This window comes from Hemiscyllium ocellatum, chromosome 25, assembly GCF_020745735.1.
Source record: "Hemiscyllium ocellatum isolate sHemOce1 chromosome 25, sHemOce1.pat.X.cur, whole genome shotgun sequence".
In the NCBI taxonomy this organism is placed as follows: Eukaryota; Metazoa; Chordata; class Chondrichthyes; order Orectolobiformes; family Hemiscylliidae; genus Hemiscyllium; species Hemiscyllium ocellatum.
In genome coordinates this window covers 52656028-52676072 of record NC_083425.1, presented here as the reverse complement: position 1 = coordinate 52676072, position 20045 = coordinate 52656028, and the positions used below count along the sequence as shown (strand labels likewise).

General features: G+C 44.8%; 1 protein-coding gene across 3 annotated transcripts in view; it reads right to left on the bottom strand.

Moving 5' to 3' along the window:
• Positions 1 to 1365: 1365 nt before the first annotated feature.
• LOC132827683 (transient receptor potential cation channel subfamily V member 6-like) overlaps positions 1366 to 20045 on the bottom strand; it is a 73027-nt gene continuing 54347 nt past the window's right edge. For all 3 annotated transcript variants that reach the window (XM_060844339.1, XM_060844341.1, XM_060844340.1), the window contains exons 12-15: positions 16789 to 16855; positions 12455 to 12723; positions 4357 to 4463; positions 1366 to 2161 (exon numbers count right to left, since the gene is read on the bottom strand). In XM_060844339.1, the coding sequence (XP_060700322.1) occupies positions 1939 to 2161; positions 4357 to 4463; positions 12455 to 12723; positions 16789 to 16855 (666 nt within the window). In that variant the 3' untranslated portion in view covers positions 1366 to 1938. The remainder of the gene's footprint in view (positions 2162 to 4356; positions 4464 to 12454; positions 12724 to 16788; positions 16856 to 20045) is intronic.

Here is a 20045-nt window from a genome sequence, read left to right as displayed (position 1 = left end):
ACAGCAGGTCAGGCAGCATCCGAGGAGCAGGCAAAAATACACCCAACCCAATTTCTCCCTCAAAAGTTCCCAGTCTATCAGTCCTGATGAAGGGCTTATGCCCGAAACGTCGATTCTCCTGCTCCTCAGAAGCTGCCTGACCTGCTGTGCTTTTCCAGCACCACACTCTCGACTCTGATCTTCAGAATCTGCAGTCCTCACCTTTGCCTCTCAGTCTTCACATCCAACCAAGGGATGATTACATCACATTGGAAGGCCATTCAGCATCTTGTGTCTGGGCTAGTTCTCTGTGATTTGAGTAAAAAATGAGGTCTGCAGATGCTGGAGATCACAGCTGAAAATGTGTTGCCGGTCAAAGCACAGCAGGCCAGGCAGCATCTCTCTGTGATTTGAACCCACCTTGTATCACTCCCCTACCTTCTCCCTGCAGTCAGTCCTTCTATGACACAATGGTTACATTCTTGCATATTATAGAGAAATCCCGCTTTAGAAACAGCGCTTAAAGTGTTTGCAATGTTACCACGTTACAGCCAACACACGTTTCAAACGTTCATGCTTTGGAGGCAGTGTCCCCAATTTGTCAATCACATTACAGGCTGAGCCCGGGTTATGGAAGCCCGTATTTACAAAGTGACCTCTGTAAAGCCTATTATTTTAAAAATTGAGGTTACATACAATTGTTCATACTAACGAACGGGCGGGCACGGTGCTCAAAACATTGCACATTTTCAGTGGTTCGTCAGCCCAAGGGAGAACCACGCCACGCTGTCGTCGCCATTTTAAGTCGGATTGCTTTAACTTGGGTGCATTGTGTTTTGACTTAAATTTTCCATGAACCTTACGTAACTGTTCCGACTTACATACACACACAACCTGCGAGCAGACTTAAAAACGGAACTCTTTTGTAACCTTGTGCAGCAAATTCACATTAACAAAGCGTGCATTACAGCAGCACGACCTGTTGACCTGTGAATCTTTCCCTTTCAGATCTCAGTCCCTTTCGAAAGTTTCAATTGCCTTCAGCACCCTCTCTGCCAGCACATTCCAGATTGTAACTGCTCAGCGTGTGTGAAAATGTTTCCCCTCATGTCACTGTTGTGTCTTTTGCAACATTAAATCTGTGTCCTCTGATTCTTGACCCACCCACCAATGCTGAAACCTTCTCCTTGGCCACTCTCTCCAGACCCCTCATGTTTCTGAACACCTTTTGAATGTGTGGCTCCTTACTACCCTCTAGTTAAACTCAAACAGGTTAAATTTACCATGTACCCGTCCTTCCAAGTGTGAGCTTTAGAGGGCTACAATGACCGTGGGTGCTGAATGGTCTTTATTCGGGATTGCAGGAAGCCATCATAAACAATGACACAGATTAGAATAGAGATTTATTGGATTTACATAAATATATATATTTAAATGCCACATCAGCAGTCAAAGCTTCAATCTTGGCGCTGACCAAATGAATATCCTTTACACCAACATGGTCGGTAACATCACTGTTCTGATGAAATCTGTATACCCTCCATACAGTGAACAATTCTCAATCATTTGCAGATATACATTTTCCTGTCTATAAACCACCTGAAAGCCAAGATTAGATTCCAGCTCGTGGGTAATCCTCCATTAGAACCCAACCTATAACTTACTTCTAAGGTGTCTATTATAAAGTATTTGAACCTCCCAATCAGTAGGAAGGTTCCTCAGATATCAGAGAAGGGGGGAGGATACTTATTAAATATTGTGAAGTTCAGCAACATCGCACAAACGTTGGAAAACCCTCACTACCAACTGCTCACCAAAACATCATTTGCCTGAGCAAAGTGATATCTCTGCCATCTGTCGTTTATGAATGATAGGTCCCATTGTCCCTCCTGCATATGGGGAGCAGAATGGACAGATGCTCCACTGAGTAAAAGCCCAAATGGAAGCATCTCTTGGAGATTACAGATGACACTCAGCGTCTTTAACCTCATTGGAAGCTGTGTCTGAACAATATGCCCTGGATCTGCGTCGGAGGATGCGCAGCTCCACACCGGAGTTGGGATCAGTCCCATTCCCAATGGTCTTTTTCTCAGCCTTGTTCCTGGCTTCCTGATGTTCTTCCACATTTGCGCACTTGGGGCTGCTGCAGCTTTGTGCATCGCTATCGACTGTGTCTTCCACCCTGTGAGATCAAGAGAGAGAGAGGCCACACAAGTAACAATTTGCATTTACGTAGCACCTCGACCATTTCAAGGTGAGGTCAACGGCTAAATGGATGAGGGTAACAATGTTGGAAAGGTGGTCAGGAAAACTATTTGAAGAGTTGCTTTTGGGGATTATATTCTGTAAGATATTGGGACTCCTACAGTGCAATAGTGAGGCAAACCCTGTGATGGAAGCATCACCCCCACTGAGAATGTGAGCTCTGTGGTCAAGAAAGCAAAATGGCAGATCAGGTCACCATGACACTCAAGGGAACCCTTAGGTAAGTGAAGGCAGTCAGAGCAGAAATTATGATCGATTGGCAGCAGATGGGTTAGGATGCATTGAGGAGGTGGATGTGTGGGAATGATGCCGTAGAGATTAGATTAGATTCCATACAGTTTGGAAACAGGCTTTTTGGCCCAACAAGTCCACACTGACCCTCCAAAAAGTAATCCACCCAGACCCATTCCCCTACACTATATTTACCCCTGACAAACACTATGGGCAATATAGCATGGCCAATTCACCTGACCTGCTGTGGGAGGAAACTGGAGCACCGGGAGGAAACCCACGCAGACACGCGCTGAATGTGCAAACTCCACACAGTCAGTCGCCCGAGGCTGGAATCGAACCTGGGTCCCAGGCGCTGTGAGGTAGCAGTGCTAACCACTGAGTCACCGTGACACCATTCTAGTGCTGCAAATGAGCCATCAGTCCAGAAGACAACAAACAGTTGCAAATGACAGATACTTATCTGATGTAGGACCTCAGTAGTATCCCCATCTGTCACACAGGAGACTGGGGTTCAGTGCCCTGCCGGGAAGGAGTCAACGTTTTTGTGGGCGGCATTGTGGATCAGTGGTTAGCACCAGGGACCCAGGTTTGATTCTAACCTCAAGCAAAGGTGTGTGTGGAGTTTGCACATACTCCCCGTATCTGCATGGGTTTCCTTCGGGTGCTCCGGTTTCCTCTCACAGTCCTAAGATGCGCAGGTTAGGTGGTTGACCATGCTAAGTTGCCCGTAGTGTCCAGGGTTGCGTAGGCGAGGTGGGTTCACCATGGGAAATGCGGGGATAGGGAGGGATGCTCTTTTGAGGTTGGTGCAGACTTGATGGGCCAAATGGCCTCGATCTGCAAAGTTGGGGTTCTATGATGCAGAAGTGCCGGTGTTGGACTGGGATGGACGAGGTCGGGAGTCAGGTTATAGCCCAACAGGTTTAGTTGAAATCACAAGCTTTTGAAGCACTGCTCCTTCATCCAGTGAAGCCTTGACAGAGAGGCCACACGCTGAAAGCTTGTGATAAACCTGTTGGACAATAACCTGCTGTTGCCTGACTTCTGTGATTCTATGATTCATCTCGTATACCTCAAGTTGGAGGACAGGTCTGTTCATTTCCAGTTATTACTGTGAGGGGAAGTGGTAAACAATGACAGGATGAGGGGTGAGGGGGGGGGGGCATAATTAGAGACCTGGGCTCAGTGTAGGGAGAGGAAGGAAAGAGGTATAGTGGCAGATGGGGAGGGAATGAGAAACATTTTGCCCTCTCTTAACATAGGCTCTAGAGGAACATTCTGCGGTCAGCTCCTTTAAAGACACCCCCTCCCTCCTTCCTTCACCACCATCTTTTACCCTCTATCAGGCTTGGTTCTCCAGAATGTAGTTAATGTTAGCAGATGATAAGAAAGCTAAAGAGGGCATCAAAAAGATGCTGATCCCTTTATTTGCATATATAAAGGGCTAACGCATGTGTCTGGGCACTGAACAATGGTCCTTTCTCCCATAATCAAGGTGGTGGACACAGCCAGCTCACAATGTGAATGTACTTCCCACCTGCCTTACTGGAGACTGAAGGTAAGACATTCCTTCACATATCCTCACTGTTCAGCTCCACACATACAATTTACGGCCAGTCAGTAAAATGCTGGTTTGCAACTGGATTCAAACAAGTGCCGTTCGCCTGGAACAGGCATGAAGGGAGTCTAGCAGCTAATTCAGACAAACTTTATATCTTCATTTCAATTTGTTGCTCCCTCCAGACTCTGGTGCAGCCATTATGTTTTGAATCTCACCCACAGCACGTGTCCAAGTTCCCCACTGTCCAGTGGAAGATGGGAAGGCGTTAACTCTTTCCCCCCTGAGCTACACTACTGGACCCATTTCCGAGCTCTCACCAGATATACCAGTTGTTGTCAAGTCCAAGCTGCAGCCCACAGACACCAGCACGAGACCAGAAGTATCTCGGAAGCCACCGCTCGAGATGAATTATCGACGCTGTAATCTGTTACCAGGAAGAAAATAATCTCAATTGACATGGTTAGGCTGAACAGCACTATGAGACATCTTGAGGTTATGAAAGACGCTATATAATTGCAAGCTCTTTGCTTTCAATAAGAGAATCTGGAATTTATCGTTTAATAGCAACCATATGTAACTGTAGTTGATTGTTGCAAAAACCCATCTGGTTCACTATTGTCCTTTAGAAAGGCAATCTGCCATCCTTGTCTTAGAGACAAACAAGCTGCAGATGCTGGGATCCAGAGTAGATAGGCAGGAGGCTGGAAGAACACAGCAAGCCAGGCAGTATCAGGAGCTGGAGAAATCAATGTTTCGGTTGTAACCCTTCCCCAGGACTGCCATCCTTATCCAATCTGACTTCACATGTGACCCCAGACCTCCAGCAATGTGGTTGATCCTTAACTTCCCTCTGGGTCTTACTAGCAATGCCCACATCCCATGAATGAATAGCAAAACCCTGCTGTGCCAGCTGTGGATCAGAGGAAGCGCTCTCACCCAGAAAGCTGTAGTTCCCACTGGGGGACTGGGAGAGACATAAAGGATTGTAATGGAAGATGCAAAGATGCTCATTAGTATTACAACAAGAATCTTGTGAGGGAGGTCAAGATTAACACTGAACGTTTTTCCAATTATCTCGGATGAAAAAGGATAGAAGGCCGGATCTTTAGAAACAGGTGAGGGTAATATGATCAAAGGAAGTAAGGCAAGGTGGGAGAATGGCAAAGATGCATTATGCTGATTGGATAGTAATCATGATGGGCCAAATGGCTTTCTGCTGTTTGTTACAATTCTGGGAAATGGCAGACTTGTTGAATAATTATGTTAGGCTTTGCAAATAGCATTGCCAACTCTGGTTGAACGCATTCCTGGAGGCTTTGACCTTCAGCATCCAATTGCCCTGGCTCCCAGTATTAAACCTGTATTGAAGACAAAACGCCACTAAATACTGACAAACCCCGGTCCTGATGGTTTTAACGCAAGGCTTTTAAAAAATGTGTGTGAGGATATTGCAGATGCTTCGGCCATTTTTTTTTAAAGTTCTTGATTCAGGCATTGACCTTTTAGACTGGAAAATTGCAAATACATCTTTGTTTTTGGAGGAAGGTGTGAGAACGACAGAGAGGAAAACAGGAAAGGTCAGATAACTTTCATTTGGGGAAGTTGTTTAAAAATGTAATTAGCAAGAATGACTTGGAGAAATGTGAGCTGATTAAAAAGAGGGATTTGAAAAGGGTAGCCAAGAGTAATGAACCCTAATCGAGGAAGTTACCCAGCTTGAGCATGTCTATAAATTTAATTTATAATAACTCCCAGTAGTCGTTGGATGAGTTTTCACCTAAGTGTCTGTTCGCTAAAAATAAAACTGATAGAATTAAAGTCAAATTTCTGATCCTCATTAGACTATAAAAGATAGAATAGAGATAACAGGCAGAGAGTCATATTGTTTAACTGCCTCTGAGCTGTGGTTACGTTGCTGCCCACTCTCCAGGGAAAGGTGGTGTTCACTGGCACAATAAAGACCTTTACAGCCCGGTGAACACCACAGGGGCTAGGGTGCAGTGTCACCCTGAATAATTGGTTTAATTTTGATGAGACTCATGAGCTTCCACTAACCATTTGACTTTGTTTAAGTTGCAGTGCCCCTCCAGGGCAAAAGTTACCCTGTGAAGTTTATTTTCAGAAAAGGGTAACTTTAATGGGCACATCCTCAAACTGGAAAGATCTGCAGGTAGCTCAACTACTTGTTACATTTATGAATAACTGACAACATAACGGACAGACATATGCAGTGTATTGGCAGAAAGCGAGGACTGTAGATGCTGGAGATCAGAGTCGAGAGTGTGGTGCTGGAAAAGCACAGCAGCTCAGGCAGCATCCAAGGAGCAGGAGGGTCAACGTTTCAAGCATTAGCCCTTCACCAGGAATCTTGAGGGAAAATAAGTAGTCGTTGTCTTCTGTCATACCCTCATTTATGAGGATTGGGCCATGTACTTCCATTGGATTGGTCCGTCTTTATGGCAATCTAAAGGAATGTTTTGTCATGACCCACTGCAGGATAGCTGAGCAGGAAACTCTCCCACTCTTACTGCCTACCTTCAGGAATCGTTACAGGCCGACAACCAACCTGATTTGCCTGTGTTATAACACACCTTCCATGGCTAGTGGACATCAGAGCCAGACCATGCAGGAGAGACTTTAAGAAATATATCTGCAAGCAAAGCGCAGTCAAAGTGAGGAATTCTCTCCCACAAAGAGCTGCCAGACTAATTCAACCACCATTTCCAATCTACAACTGATATTTTTGTTATTTGGAAACATAAAAGGATATGGAGTCAAGTCAGGTGATCGAGTTATGATCCAGATCAGCTCCTGTCTTGCTCTATAACGGAACAGTGTTGAGATTTAGGATTTTAAATACTAGATCAGCAAACTGGGAGCGAGATGCGTTCCAGGTCCTGATCCTATCTCACCAAGGGCTTCACTTTCAATTGGAATGGCTTTAATTGGCTGAGGGGTGGCTTCGGCTGACCAATGATGGAATGATGGCAGGAGCCAGTCACTGAGGGCTTTCTGAAGGAGTCAGCAGTGGAAGCCTCCCTACCCTCGCTGCCCAATGAGAGGAGGAGGAGCAGGCCAGAGCCGCCTCCAGGTTTTCAGACAGCTCCCTGCTGATCCTCACTCAGGCAGTAGCCATGGATTTTCTCTTCGCACTCACCTGGCCTCCACTCAGGAGATCAAAGGGAGATGGCAGACGGAGTGAACAATCACAGCGACACCAGCAAATTATGGGTCCAGTGTTTCAGTGATTCCATAAGGTGTGGTGAGGGAAATGTCAGCGGATGATGCAGTTTATGCGGACATTAGTAGGGTGGAAGGTAAGGACCAGGGGGTTCTGTCCTTGTTGCAGTTGGAGGGGTGGGGTTTGAGGGCGGAGATGCAGGATGTGGACGAGATGCATTGGAGAGCACAAGGACAGTACTCCCCGGTCCTCAACTTCCACCCTACCAACCTCCACATAAACCGCATCATCCGCCACCTCCAGACGGACCCCTCCACCAGGGATATATTTCCCTCCCCACCCCTTTCCACCTTACGCAAAGACCGCTCCCTCCATGACTACCTGGTCAGGTCCACACCCCCCCCCCCAACAACGCACCCTCCCATCCTGGCACCTTCCCCTGCCACCGCAGGAATGTCAAAACCTGTGCCCACACCTCCTCCCTCACCTCCATCCAAGGCTCCACATCCATCAAAGTTTCACCTGCACTTCCACAAATGTAATTTATATCGTCCGTTGCTCCCGATGCGGTCTCCTTTACACTGGCGCCTCCTAGCAGAGCGCTTTAGGGAACATCTCTGGGACACCCACACTAATCAGCTACACCGCCCCGTGGCTGAATATTTCAACTCCCCCTCCCACTCAGCCGAGGACATGGAGGTCCTGGGCCTCCTTCACCGCCGCTCCCTCACCACCTGATGCCTGGAGGAAGAACGCCTCATCTTCCACCTCGGAACACTTCAACCCCAGGGCATCAATGTGGATTTCACCAGTTTCCTCATTTCCCCTCCCACCACCTTACCCCAGTTCCAACCTTCCAGCTTAGCGCCATCCTCATGATCTGTCCTACCTGTCCATCTTCTTTCCCACCTATCCACTCCACCCTCCTCTCCGACCTACTACCTTTACCCCTTCCTCCATCCACCAATTGCACTCTCATCTACCTTCTCCCCAGCCCCATCCCCTCCCATTTATCTCTCCACCCCGAAGGCTCCCAGTCTCATTCCTGATGAAGGACTCCTGCCCGAAACATCGATTTTCCTGCTCCTTGGATGCTGCCTGACCTGCTGTGCTTTTCCAGCACCACTCTAATCTTGCCTCTAACCTCCAGCATCTGCAGTATACTCACTTTCGCCTAGCTCCCTAAGCACTGAATCGTCAATTTTAGAGCAGCTATCTTTAAACAAAAAGGTGACCAGTCTGTAAGGAGACAGTGTGCCTATTCAGAGTCTCAATCACCTCATTGTTTTCATCAAGACACTTGTGGTGCTCATAGGTGGTGGGTACAAAATGTTCTATAGCAGTAGAGTGCACCAGCTCTCTGCAAGTTATCTGGTCACCTTTTGTATTTTGCTGTGTGTGTGTAGAGTCTAACTCTAATTCCCCGTAATTATTATCGCTCAAGTCTGTGAAGTTTCTTCAAGAACTCTTTATTTACAGCTTTTTCTATATGCACATCCTCTCAGGATCCCGTTTATGTTTCTGATGCTTTCTGGTCCTCTCTATATTACCATGTGACACTGGCACCACCATTACACTGGTCCCATTGCTCTACATTCCACACTGTTTAAGACCGCCGAACCAGCAATCCAAATCTTTTGGGACTTTTTATTAAATTGACTCATGGGATGAGGGTGTCCCTGGCTAGGCCAGCATTCATTGCTCATGACTAATTTCCCAGAGAGCAGTTAAGAGGCTGTGGGCTGGAGTCACATGTAGGCCTGAAGACACATGTTGGCCAGACTAGGTAAGGATGGCAGATTTCCTTTTCCTACAGTACGTTAGTGAACCAGATTGGTTTTCCTGACAATGAATAAGGATTTCATGATCATCATTAGCCTCTTAATTACTGATTCTTTTTGTGAAAATTTAAGTTAAATTCTACCATGGTGTGATTTAAACCCAGGGTCCCTAGAATGGGAGCTAAATTTATAGATTAATAGCCTAGCGATAGTACCACTGGGCCATTGCCCATCCTTTTGCCTCAGTCTTTATGTTGAGTGTTCAGACATCGAGTCTTTCATTGACATTTTCCTCCTGGGCATATCCCTTGAGCTGATAATTGACGGTGTTGGCGTTACACACATTTTCTTAGAACACCAAAACTGGATAAATGGAAGTTTTGGATGCTGCCTGAGATGCAGAGAGCTTACCATGTTGTGCTTTACTGAATACAGCAAACCTTCTTTTAAAACCAACACCTTATCAACAAGCACTCTCGATAAGCAGGCAAACATTATTTACCTCAAATACTCTCTGGGCAATTAGGGCAATAAATGTTGCCTAGCCAGCGATGCCCACATCCTGTGAATGAATAACGGAAATACTGCAATCTACAACAAAGTCTGAGTATCTATGCTGTAAATAAAGTGTAACAGTGATGGGTTTGGACCCCCTGCATTACGTTTCTATTATATAGACAGGGACTGCTGATCTCTATCATATACACAGGCAATGCTGTTCTTGATTTTAGGAGGTGGGTTGATGTTTGCATATTGGTTTTTTTTGAGGAATGTTGATGAGTCAAAGCTTTACTTGGTCAGGGTTTACTGCGGTTAGACGTACCTCTTGATTAACCAGAATAGTCCTGGTCCCCCTGGTGCCAGATAATAAAACATTTGCTGTACTTACAAAATGCCAAGTGACCTTTGGAAAACAAGATTTGGAGACGCCGGTGTTGGACTGGGGTGTACAAAGTTAAAAATCACACAACACCAGGTTATAGTCCAACAGGTTTAAGTGGAAGCACTAACTTTCGGAGCTTCGCTCCTTCATCAGGTGATTGTCAATGCTCCGAAAGCTCGTGCTGCCAATTAAACCTGTTGGACTGTAGCCTGGTGTTGTGTGATTTTTAACTTTGGAATACAAAGCTGTTTAGAAGGACATAAGATGGATTGTTTTTGATGGAGAAAGCAGTGGAAATAGCGTTGGGCTCCAGTTTTTGGGCTGTTACTTTCTGTTTTGCTGCAGATCAAGAAGTGGTACGGTTTGAAAGAGACCTTGAAGAAGTCTTCAGCAAAGAATGCGCTCTCTCTCTCTCTCTCTCGCTCTCCTGAAATTCTGCGAGATTCTGAAAGCTGAAGTGCCAACTGAATAAAAGACTTGGGTCTAACTGACCAGACACCCACACTGAGATGCTGCCATTAACCAGCAGCTAACAACAAGGTAATCTCATTAACACAAACTGAAGGATGTGAGAAAGTCACCCCATTCTACACTTGTGGTTTGGACTCAATAGACAAAATTTTCTTTTTATCCCTTTCTCTCTAGCCATATTTTGACAGATTTGTATGTCCCCATCATCCTGTCTGTATAGACATGTTTCGGGATTAAAGGCAATATAATTTAAGTTTGCAACGCTGTATTAAAAACCCATTCTGTTACTTGTATAAAAATTAAGATTGTTCATAAAAATAAGTTTTGTGTTTACTGATGAAACCTGGGTGGGATTCTCTCTTTTGTCCTGAACAAAAGTAAAAGCAAAGTAATGTAATAATCTTAGTGATTTAATTCAACATTGATATTTTGAGACATCTTGTGGAACAGTGGAGCTTTATTCCCAGCACAGGTCTCTCATGTTGAGCTTTCAGACAATGAGTCTATGGTCAGTCTAGCAATTTGCTGTACACATGGCTTTGATAAGTAACTTGCTTCTCCAGTAAACCATAGTATTGAATAAGAGAGCTTCCAGAATGTCTGCAGCACGGGCAGCACGGTGGCACAGTGGTTAGCACTGCTGCCTCACAGCACCAGAGACCTGGGTTCAATTCCCGACTCAGTCGACAGACTGTGTGGAGTTTGCACATTCTCCCCGTGTCTACATGGGTTTCCTCCGGGGGCTCTGGTTTCCTCCCACAGTCCAAAGATGTGCAGGTCAGGTGAATTGGCCATGCTAAATTGCCCGTAGTGTTAGATAAGGGGTAAATGTAGGGGTATGGGTGGGTTGAGCTTCAGGGGGTCGGTGTGGACTTGTTGGGCTGAAGGGCCTGTTTCCACACTGTAAATAATCTAAGTCTTGTTTCAGTCTGGTGGATGGAACACATAGTTAATGAGGTGGAGATTAGATTCCGCACACATCTTCACCAGAGGAAGCCTTTTATTCTATTTCTCTCTATAACTGGCTCCCAGATCAGATGGCCTGTGCCAACTGGTGTTGAAAGCACCAAGGATGATAATTAAGTCTGATCTCAGCACTACATCAAAGATAGAAACTATTCTTATAATTTATCTTTGGCTTTTTTTTTCCCTGGGCTTTGTCATTGTTGATGCATAAATACTGTCGGTAGTGGTTTGATGTTTCCTCAGAACGGAATGTCAGTTGTGTCCTTCAGAAGGCTAGAAGGTGTGGAGACCATATTGAGCTCCTTGTCACAGAGAGCTGTGGGAGGAGAGTCCTTAAGGCTGAGATAAATAGATTCTTGATCATTCGGGGAAACAAAGGTTTGGGGGGGAAAGCACCAGGAAAGTGGATATGAGGAATATCAGAAAAACCATGATGCTATTCAATGGTGGAGCAGGTTTGAGGGGCCAAATTGCCTACTCTTGCTCCTGTTTCTTATGGTCTTATGACTTGACAGTAATTTCTACAGTTGTTTCACAACACCCTTCACTACTGAGACCACTCCAGCTGAAGGAGTAACCAACACCAACTTCTGTCATTGCTTCTTCAGCTAGCTCAGTCTTCCTCTTCATGATTATTGACCTCAGAAATGAGGATGGTACAGGAAGAGAGGAAGTGAATGCCTCCAGGAGAAATAGGCACAAAAGAAGATCAAAGGCAAGGGTAATAAAGAGCTGCTGATGCCCTTCTTTGAACTTGGCATCGAACTAGGACATCATCTGCCCTTTCAGGGTCAGTTCAAAAGATCTCATGGCACTATTTTGAGGAAGAGGCTGGAATTAATTTATCCCTGAACAAAAGGTATTTTAAAAAATTGTTACATCGCTGTTTGCTGCATGTCAATTTCCTGCCACATGACGACACTTAGAAATTGCACTTCATTGGCTACAAAGTACTTTGGGACATCCTGAAATAGAGAAAGGTGCTATGTAAATGCAGGTAATTCTCTCTCCTCTGCAAGTGCTGGATGCGTGGGATTGGATACATTGATGTAACAAGACAGCATGCTTAAAAAAATCCCATTTCTCCTCTATATTTTAGGGCATTGACAAATTAATTCTTATGAACTCAGTACCTGAGCTTGCCAGAGTGCATCAGAATTCTTCATCACCCGCCGTAGTGTCTGGGCAATTAAGAAGATGAAGAGAATGGCCATCAGCTGAAAGGTCATCATAATGTACGCCACGTACAGAATCTTGACCATGAAGGGGGTGTACTTTTCATAGTTCAGTGGGATGTCGAGGAGTCCGAAAAACAGCATGAACATCAGAAAAAGCAGGTTCTTATAGCCATTAAAACGAATCCACTGGGAAGGGTCCAGCTCTTGGAATGACAAATGTAGGGCTGCAATGAAAAGTAATTATACTGAGCATCAAACTCTGAACTGCGGTGTGTAACGTGGATGTGACCCGCAGAGTTGCCAAAACACACTTGTTTACAAAAGAAACCAGGTCATTAAAAGGGGAGTTTCTGGGCAGAGGGATTGAGGTAGTAAAGGCTGAATTTCAAAAACTGAAAATGGCATAAAACTTAGAAGTGTTGTGAACTGTGAGGAGAGAATTCAAGAGGACAGAAACAGACTGATGGTGTGGGCGGAAACACAGCAGTTTAAATCTAATAGAGGGTAGTATGAAGTGGTACATTTTGGTCGGATTGTCCATGGATTATGACACAAACCAAAAGGGCAGCAGGAATAGGAGACCTAGAGGGGCGGTCAGTGCTTGTGATTACGTGATTAAAGATGGCAGAGTACCTATAGTCACAGGTGAGGTGCCGGAAGACTGGAGGTTGGCAAACGTGGTGCCACTGTTTAAGATGGGCGGTAAAGACAAGCCAGGGAACTACAGACCGGTGAGCCTGACCTCGGTGGTGGGCAAGTTTTGGAGGGAATCCTGAGGGACAGGATGTACATGTATTTGGAAAGGCAAGGACTGATTAGGGATAGTCAACATGGCTTTGTGCGTGGGAAATCATGTCTCACAAGCTTGATTGAGTTTTTTGAAGAAGTAACAAAGAAGACTGATGAGGGCAGAGCAGTAGATGTGATCTATATGGACTTCAGTAAGGCGTTCGACAAGGTTCCCCATGGGAGATTGATCAGCAAGGTTAGATCTCATGGAATACAGGGAGAACTAACCATTTGGATACAGAACTGGCTCAAAGGCAGAAGACAGAGGGTGGTGGTGGAGGGTTGTTTTTCAGACTGGAGGCCTGTGACCAGTGGAGTGCCACAAGGATCGGCGCTGGGTCCTCTACTTTTTGTCATTTACATAAATGATTTGGATGCGAGCATAAGAAGTACAGTTAGTAAGTTTGCAGATGACACCAAAATTGGAGGCGTAGTGGACAGCGAAGAGGGTAATCTGAGATTACAACGGATCTGGACCAGATGGGCCAATGGGCTGAGAAGTGGTAGATGGAATTTAATTCAGACAAATGCAAGGTGCTGCATTTTGGGAAAGCAAATCTTAGCAGGACTTATACACTTAATGGCAAGGTCCTAGGGAGTGTTGCTGAACAAAGAGACCTTGGAGTGCAGGTTCATAGCTTCCTGAAAGTGGAGTCGCAGGTAGATAGGATAGTGAAGAAGGCGTTTGGTATGCTTTCCTTTATTGGTCAGAGTATTGAGTACAGGAGTTGGGAGGTCATGTTGTGGCTATACAGGACATTGGTTAGGCCACTGTTGGAATATTGCGTGCAATTCTGGTCTCCTTCCTATTGGAAAGATGTTGTAAAACTTGAAAGGATTCAGAAAAGATTTACAAGAATGTTGCCAGGTTTGGAGCATTTGAGCTACAGGGAGAGGCTGAACAGGCTGGGGCTGTTTTCCCTGGAGCGTCGGAGGCTGAGGGGTGACCTTATAGAGATTTACAAAATTATGAGGGGCATGAATAGGATAAATAGACAAAGTCCTTTCCCTGGAGTCGGGGAGTCCAGAACTAAAGGGCATAGGTTTAGGGTGAGAGGGGAAAGATATAAAAGAGACCTACGGGGCAAGTTTTTCACACAGAGGGTGGTATGTGTATGGAATGAGCTGCCAGAGGAAGTGGTGGAGGCTGGTACAATTGCAACATTTAAGAGGCATTTGGATGGGTATATGAATAGGAAGGGTTTAGAGAGGTACAAGCAGGGTGTTGGCAGGTGGGACTAGGCTGGGTTGGGAATCTGGTCAGCATGGACAGGTTGGACCGAAGGGTCTGTTTCCATGCTGTACATCTCTATGACTCCTGGACTTCATAAATAGAAACAAAGTCCAAAAGCAAGGAAATTATGACGGAGCTTTATAGAGTAATGGTATGGTCTCAGGAGGAATACTGTGTGCATTTCTGGGGATCAAAAAGGATGTGATATTTTTGGAGAGACTGCAGAAAAGTCTATGAGTGGTAGGAGACTTCAGTTCCATGGGTAGATTGGAGGGGCTGGGACTGCTCACGTTAGAGGTGAAAGGTTTGGAGGAGATGTGATAGCAGTCTGCTGAATCATGAGGGGCCTGGTCATAGTCAGCAGAAATGGCAGGAGAAGCAAGACCAGAGAGCAGAAGGGAGATAATGAGGACTGCAGATACTGGAGAGTCAGAGTTGAAAAGTGTGGTGCAAGACCAGAGAGCTCCACGTTAAAGATGATTAGCAAAAGAACCAGAAGTAACAAAGGGAATAAATGTTTTCACACAGCAGCTGGTTAGGATTCGCCTGAGAATGTGGTGCGGACAGATTCAATTGTGGCTTTCAGAAGGGAATTTGAGAAGCGCCTGAGGGAAAGACATTGCTAGTCTACAGGAGAATGAGACTAGCTAAATTGTTCCTGCAAAGGGCCAGCATTAATGTCTTCTTTGGTGTTATCCATCAGTGAGTACATTCCATAAAGGAAATTTTTCTGGAATTGGCAAGAGATGCGAGCAGTAGACCTGTTGCAACAACTACTCGCAACCATCTGGATGTAGGGATTATAGTCATTGTGTCAGAGATGTACAGCATGGAAACAGACCCTTCGGTCCAATCTGTCCATGCCGACCAGATATCCCAACCCAACCTAGTCCCACTTGCCAGCCCCTAGCCCATACCCCTCCAAACCCTTCCTATTCATATATCCATCCAAATGCTTTTTAAACAATGCAATTGTACCAGCCTCCACCACTTCCCCTAGCAGCTCATTCCATACACGTACCACCCTCTGTGTGAAAAAATGCTGCCCCTTTGGTCCCTTTTAAATCTTTTCCCTCTCACCCTAAATCTATTCCCTACCCTAGGGCAAAGACCGTGTCTATTTACCTTACTCGTGCCCCTCATGATTTTATAAACCTCTATAAGTTCACCCCTCAGCCTCCGACACTCCAGGGAAAACAGTCCCAGCCTGTTCAGCCTCTCCCTGTAGCTCAAATCCTCCAACCCTGGCAACAACCTTGTAAATCTTTTCTGAACCCTTTCAAGTTTCACAACATCCTTCCGGTTTAATACAAATAATGCCAAACTGCAGAGTGTGGTAAACTATAAGCAGCATTATTAAAAATCTGCAGGAGAGCAGAGACAACTCAGGTGTGATAAAAAGATAAAGTTCAAATGAAGCAATTCTATATGAAAGAAAAATGGACCATTTAAAATGGCCATCTTACAGGCAAAACATTAAAGAGGTTGGACTAATATCTTCTCAGGGACAAGGGTAATTCTCTCTCTTCATGATATTCTTGAAGCAGAATCTATAAATTATCTCACAATGAAATGTGCAGTTGTTTGAAAAAGAGGAATATTAGAAATTATGCTAATTAAGTAGGAGTTAGTGAGCTGTGGCCTGGGCATTAGATGGGAAGGTAATGTAGCTGAAAGTGGGTGGAATTTCAGACAGGAAATCTGGAATTTTTGATTTATTTTTACACTGTGGAACTTTAACACCATAATGTGCCTTTATATAGGTGTCACAGAAAATGTTAGCATGATTGGTGTTCTGTCAGGCGGGCAGATCTTCAGAAAAGTCTGTAGAGCCAAGGCAGACATATGCCTGAGAATGGGCCCCCCCGCCGGCTGAGGGACGGTCTGATCTTGGATCCAAGGGATTTTTTCAGAGTCGCAAATGGTGCTGAACATTGTGCAATGATCGGACAAGTTGGTGTCAAGTTTTAGATTTATAAATTTTCCATTTTTAATAAATGTCTTTTAAAAAATGCTTGTGTCTTAATATCCAGACCAAGGCTCCTGTTGGGGAATGATGCTGAAGCAGCTTTGTTTTCCAAGTGATTTTCTGTGATTTTATGATTTCATTGTAATAAATCTCTTCAATCAACTTGGACAAAAGAAAATGTCCCCTTTCCTGTTTTAACAACACTTTATTGCATTTGGGGTCAATACATCACTTCAGGAAAGACACTGAAAGTCAATGTTTAATAGACACAACAAGATGAGAACTATTTAAAATTACCTGTTGTAAATCCGATGAGCACCATCACCATCAGAACCACAAATGTCAAAAATTTCTCCAAAATAATCTGTGAAGCAATTTTAAAAAGCTGTTAATTTAACACTTTTCCCAAAGGAGGTGGTATATTGTATATGTACCTGCACTGTTAACAAGGAGTAATTGCCTCGCGACACCATTGATTGGACATTTAGGACCCAGCTATCCATGAATTTCCTATTAACAGTGTAAAGGATATGGGGCGCTGTCTCCATGATAACAGCAGATGAAAGAATGTTACTTGGAAGCATCATCAATCACTATCACCAACTGCCTCTTGTTGACTACAACATTTTAAAATTCATTCAAAAAGTTTTATGAAAATCATCAAAACAAAATATATCTACATTTGATATGCAGCATACAACTTGAGGTCTGAACTTTCCACATTCATCTCCACTTGGCTGAGTGTAAATTGAAAATGTGGCAATCCAGGCTAGGAATAGGCCATTTTATCCCCAACAGGACGACCAAGTGATTCCAGTCAGAAGTAACAAGACACCAGTTTATAGTCCAACAGGTTTATTTGAGATTACAAGCTTCTGGAGCGCTGCCCCTTTGTCGGGTGATGGTACTTCACCTGATGAAGGAGCAGTGCTCTGAAAGCTTGGGATTTCAACCTGGTGTCATGTGACTTTGTCCACCCCCAGTCCAACCCCAGCACGTCCACGAAACAATTCCATCTGAGTGGATCTCTATCTCAACTCGATTTTCCTTTGTCCCATTTCCTGGGCACCCTACCTAACACAAACCAAGGGATTTCAATCCTGAAAGTTCCAATTCAGCAGAGAGTTCCAGATTTTGACTACAGCTTGAAAGGCAAATTCACTCTTGAATGGCCTGACTCTAACTTTAACATTAAGGACTGGAAATCCACAGGTAGACTTTCGATAGAATTTTAAAATGTTGTAGTCGACAAGAGGTAGTTGGTGATAGTGATTGATGATGCTTCCATGTAACATTCTTTCATCTGCTGTTATCATGGAGACAGTGCCCCATATCCTTTACACTGTTAATAGGAAATTCATAGATAGCTGGGTCCTAAATGTCCAATATATGGTGTCGCGAGGCAACATCCCTTACCCTGACCTAGCTGCAGTTCAATCATTCCCAGCTGTTGGAGAGGAGACAGTGACGTGGTAATAATGGACTAGTACTGAAGGTACTCCATCTCATTTCTGAGAATATGTATTCAAATCCTACAATGACAACTGGCGAAATCTGAATTCAGTTAATAAAGCTGGAATTGAAAGCCAGACGGTGCAGCAGCCCTGGGGGGATGAATGGAGAAATTCAACTGGACTTCACTGGACTCAAAATGTTAACTTTGCTTCTCTCTCCTCAGATACTGCCAGACCTGCTGAGTTTCGAAAGCAATTTCCGTTTTTGTTTTAGATTTCCAGCATTCCCAGTTGTGTTTGTTTTTGAGGAATGAGCAGCCTGCTTCAGTTCCGAATGCACATGGTCAAGTCACACACCTCAGTGCAAGCCACATGCAGTGTGCCCAATCACCTCACAACAACTGCAGGTCTCCAATACCATCAGCTCATCCTGAATTACTTGCACATCCTTGTGGCACAGAGATGTACAGCACGGAAACAGACCCTTCAGTCCAACTCATCCATGCCAAATAGATGTCCTAAATTAGGCTAGTCCCATTTGCCAGCATTTGGCCCATATCCCTCCAAACCCTTCCTATTCATATACCCATCCAGATGCCTTTTAAATGTTGTATTTGTACCAGTCTCCACCACTTCCTCTGGCAGCTCATTCCATACATGTACCACCTTCTGTGTGAAAAAGTTGGCCCTTGGGTCTCTTTTATATCTTTCCCCTCTCACCTTAAACCTATGCCCTCTAGTTCTGGACTCCCCCACCCCAGGGAAAGGACTTTGTCTATTTACCCTATCCATGTTCCACATGATTTTATAAACCTCTATAAGGTCACCCATCAGCCTCCGATGCTCCAGGGAAAACAGCCCCAGCCTGTTCAGCATCTCCCTATAGCTCAGATCCTAACTCAAAGCAAGTGTTTGACATGCTTGCCTTTATTAGGTAAAAACAATGACTGCAGATGCTGGAAACCAGATTCTAGATTAGAGTGGAGCTGGAAAAGCACAGCAGTTCAGGCAGCATCCGAGGAGCAGTAAAAATCAACGTTTCGAGCAAAAGCCCTTCATCAGGAATAAAGGCAGTGAGCCTGAAGCGTGGAGAGATAAGCTAGAGGAGGGTGGAGGTGGGGAGAAAGTAGCATAGAGTACAATGGGTGAGTGGGGGAGGGGATGAAGGTTATAGGTCAGGGAGGAGGGTGGAATGGATAGGTGGAAAAGAAGATAGGCAGGTAGGACAAGTCCGGACAAGTCATGGGGACAGTGCTGAGCTGGAAGTTTGGAACTGGGGTGAGGTGGGGCAAGGGGAAATGAGGATCAGAGTCTGTGTGGGATGAGTTGCTTGCCTTTATTGGTCATTGCAGTGAACAGAGGAGTTTGGCTGCAGCTGTATATTGTTGAGGCCAATTCAATTTTAGGATACTGCATTCAATTCTGGTCTCCCTGCTACATGAAACATGTTGTGAAAGTTGAAAGAGTTCAGAAAAGATTTACAAGGATGTTGCCAGGTCTGTAGGATTTGAGTTATAGAGAGAGGCTGAATAGGCTGGGGCTGTTTTCCCTGGAGCATCGGACGCTGAGGGGTGACCTTACAGATGATGGCATGGGTAAGATAAATAGACAAGGTCTTTTCCCCAGGGTAGGGGAGCCCAAAACTAGAGGGCAAAAGTGTAAAGTGAGGGATTTAAAAGGGATCCGAGGGTCAACATTTTTAACCAGAGGGTGGTACGTGTTCGGAATGAGTTGCCAGAGGAAATGGTGGAGGCTGGTACAATGGCAACATTCAAAAGGCATCTGCATGGGTATATGAATAGGAAGGGTTTGGAGGGATATGGACCAAATGCTGGAAAATGGGACTAAATTAATTTAGGATATCTGGTCAGCACGGATGAGTTGGACCGAAGGGTCTGTTTCTGTGCCGTACATCTCTATAACTCTATAATTCTATGTTACATATTTGATTTTTCAAAAGACTATGAATAATAGGGTGGTTATGGTAGGAGATTTTAACTTGGCAAACCTAGACTGGGACTGCCATAGTGTTAAGGGTTTAGATGGAGAGGAATTTGTTAAGTATGTGCAAGAAAATTTTCTGATTCAATATGTGGATGT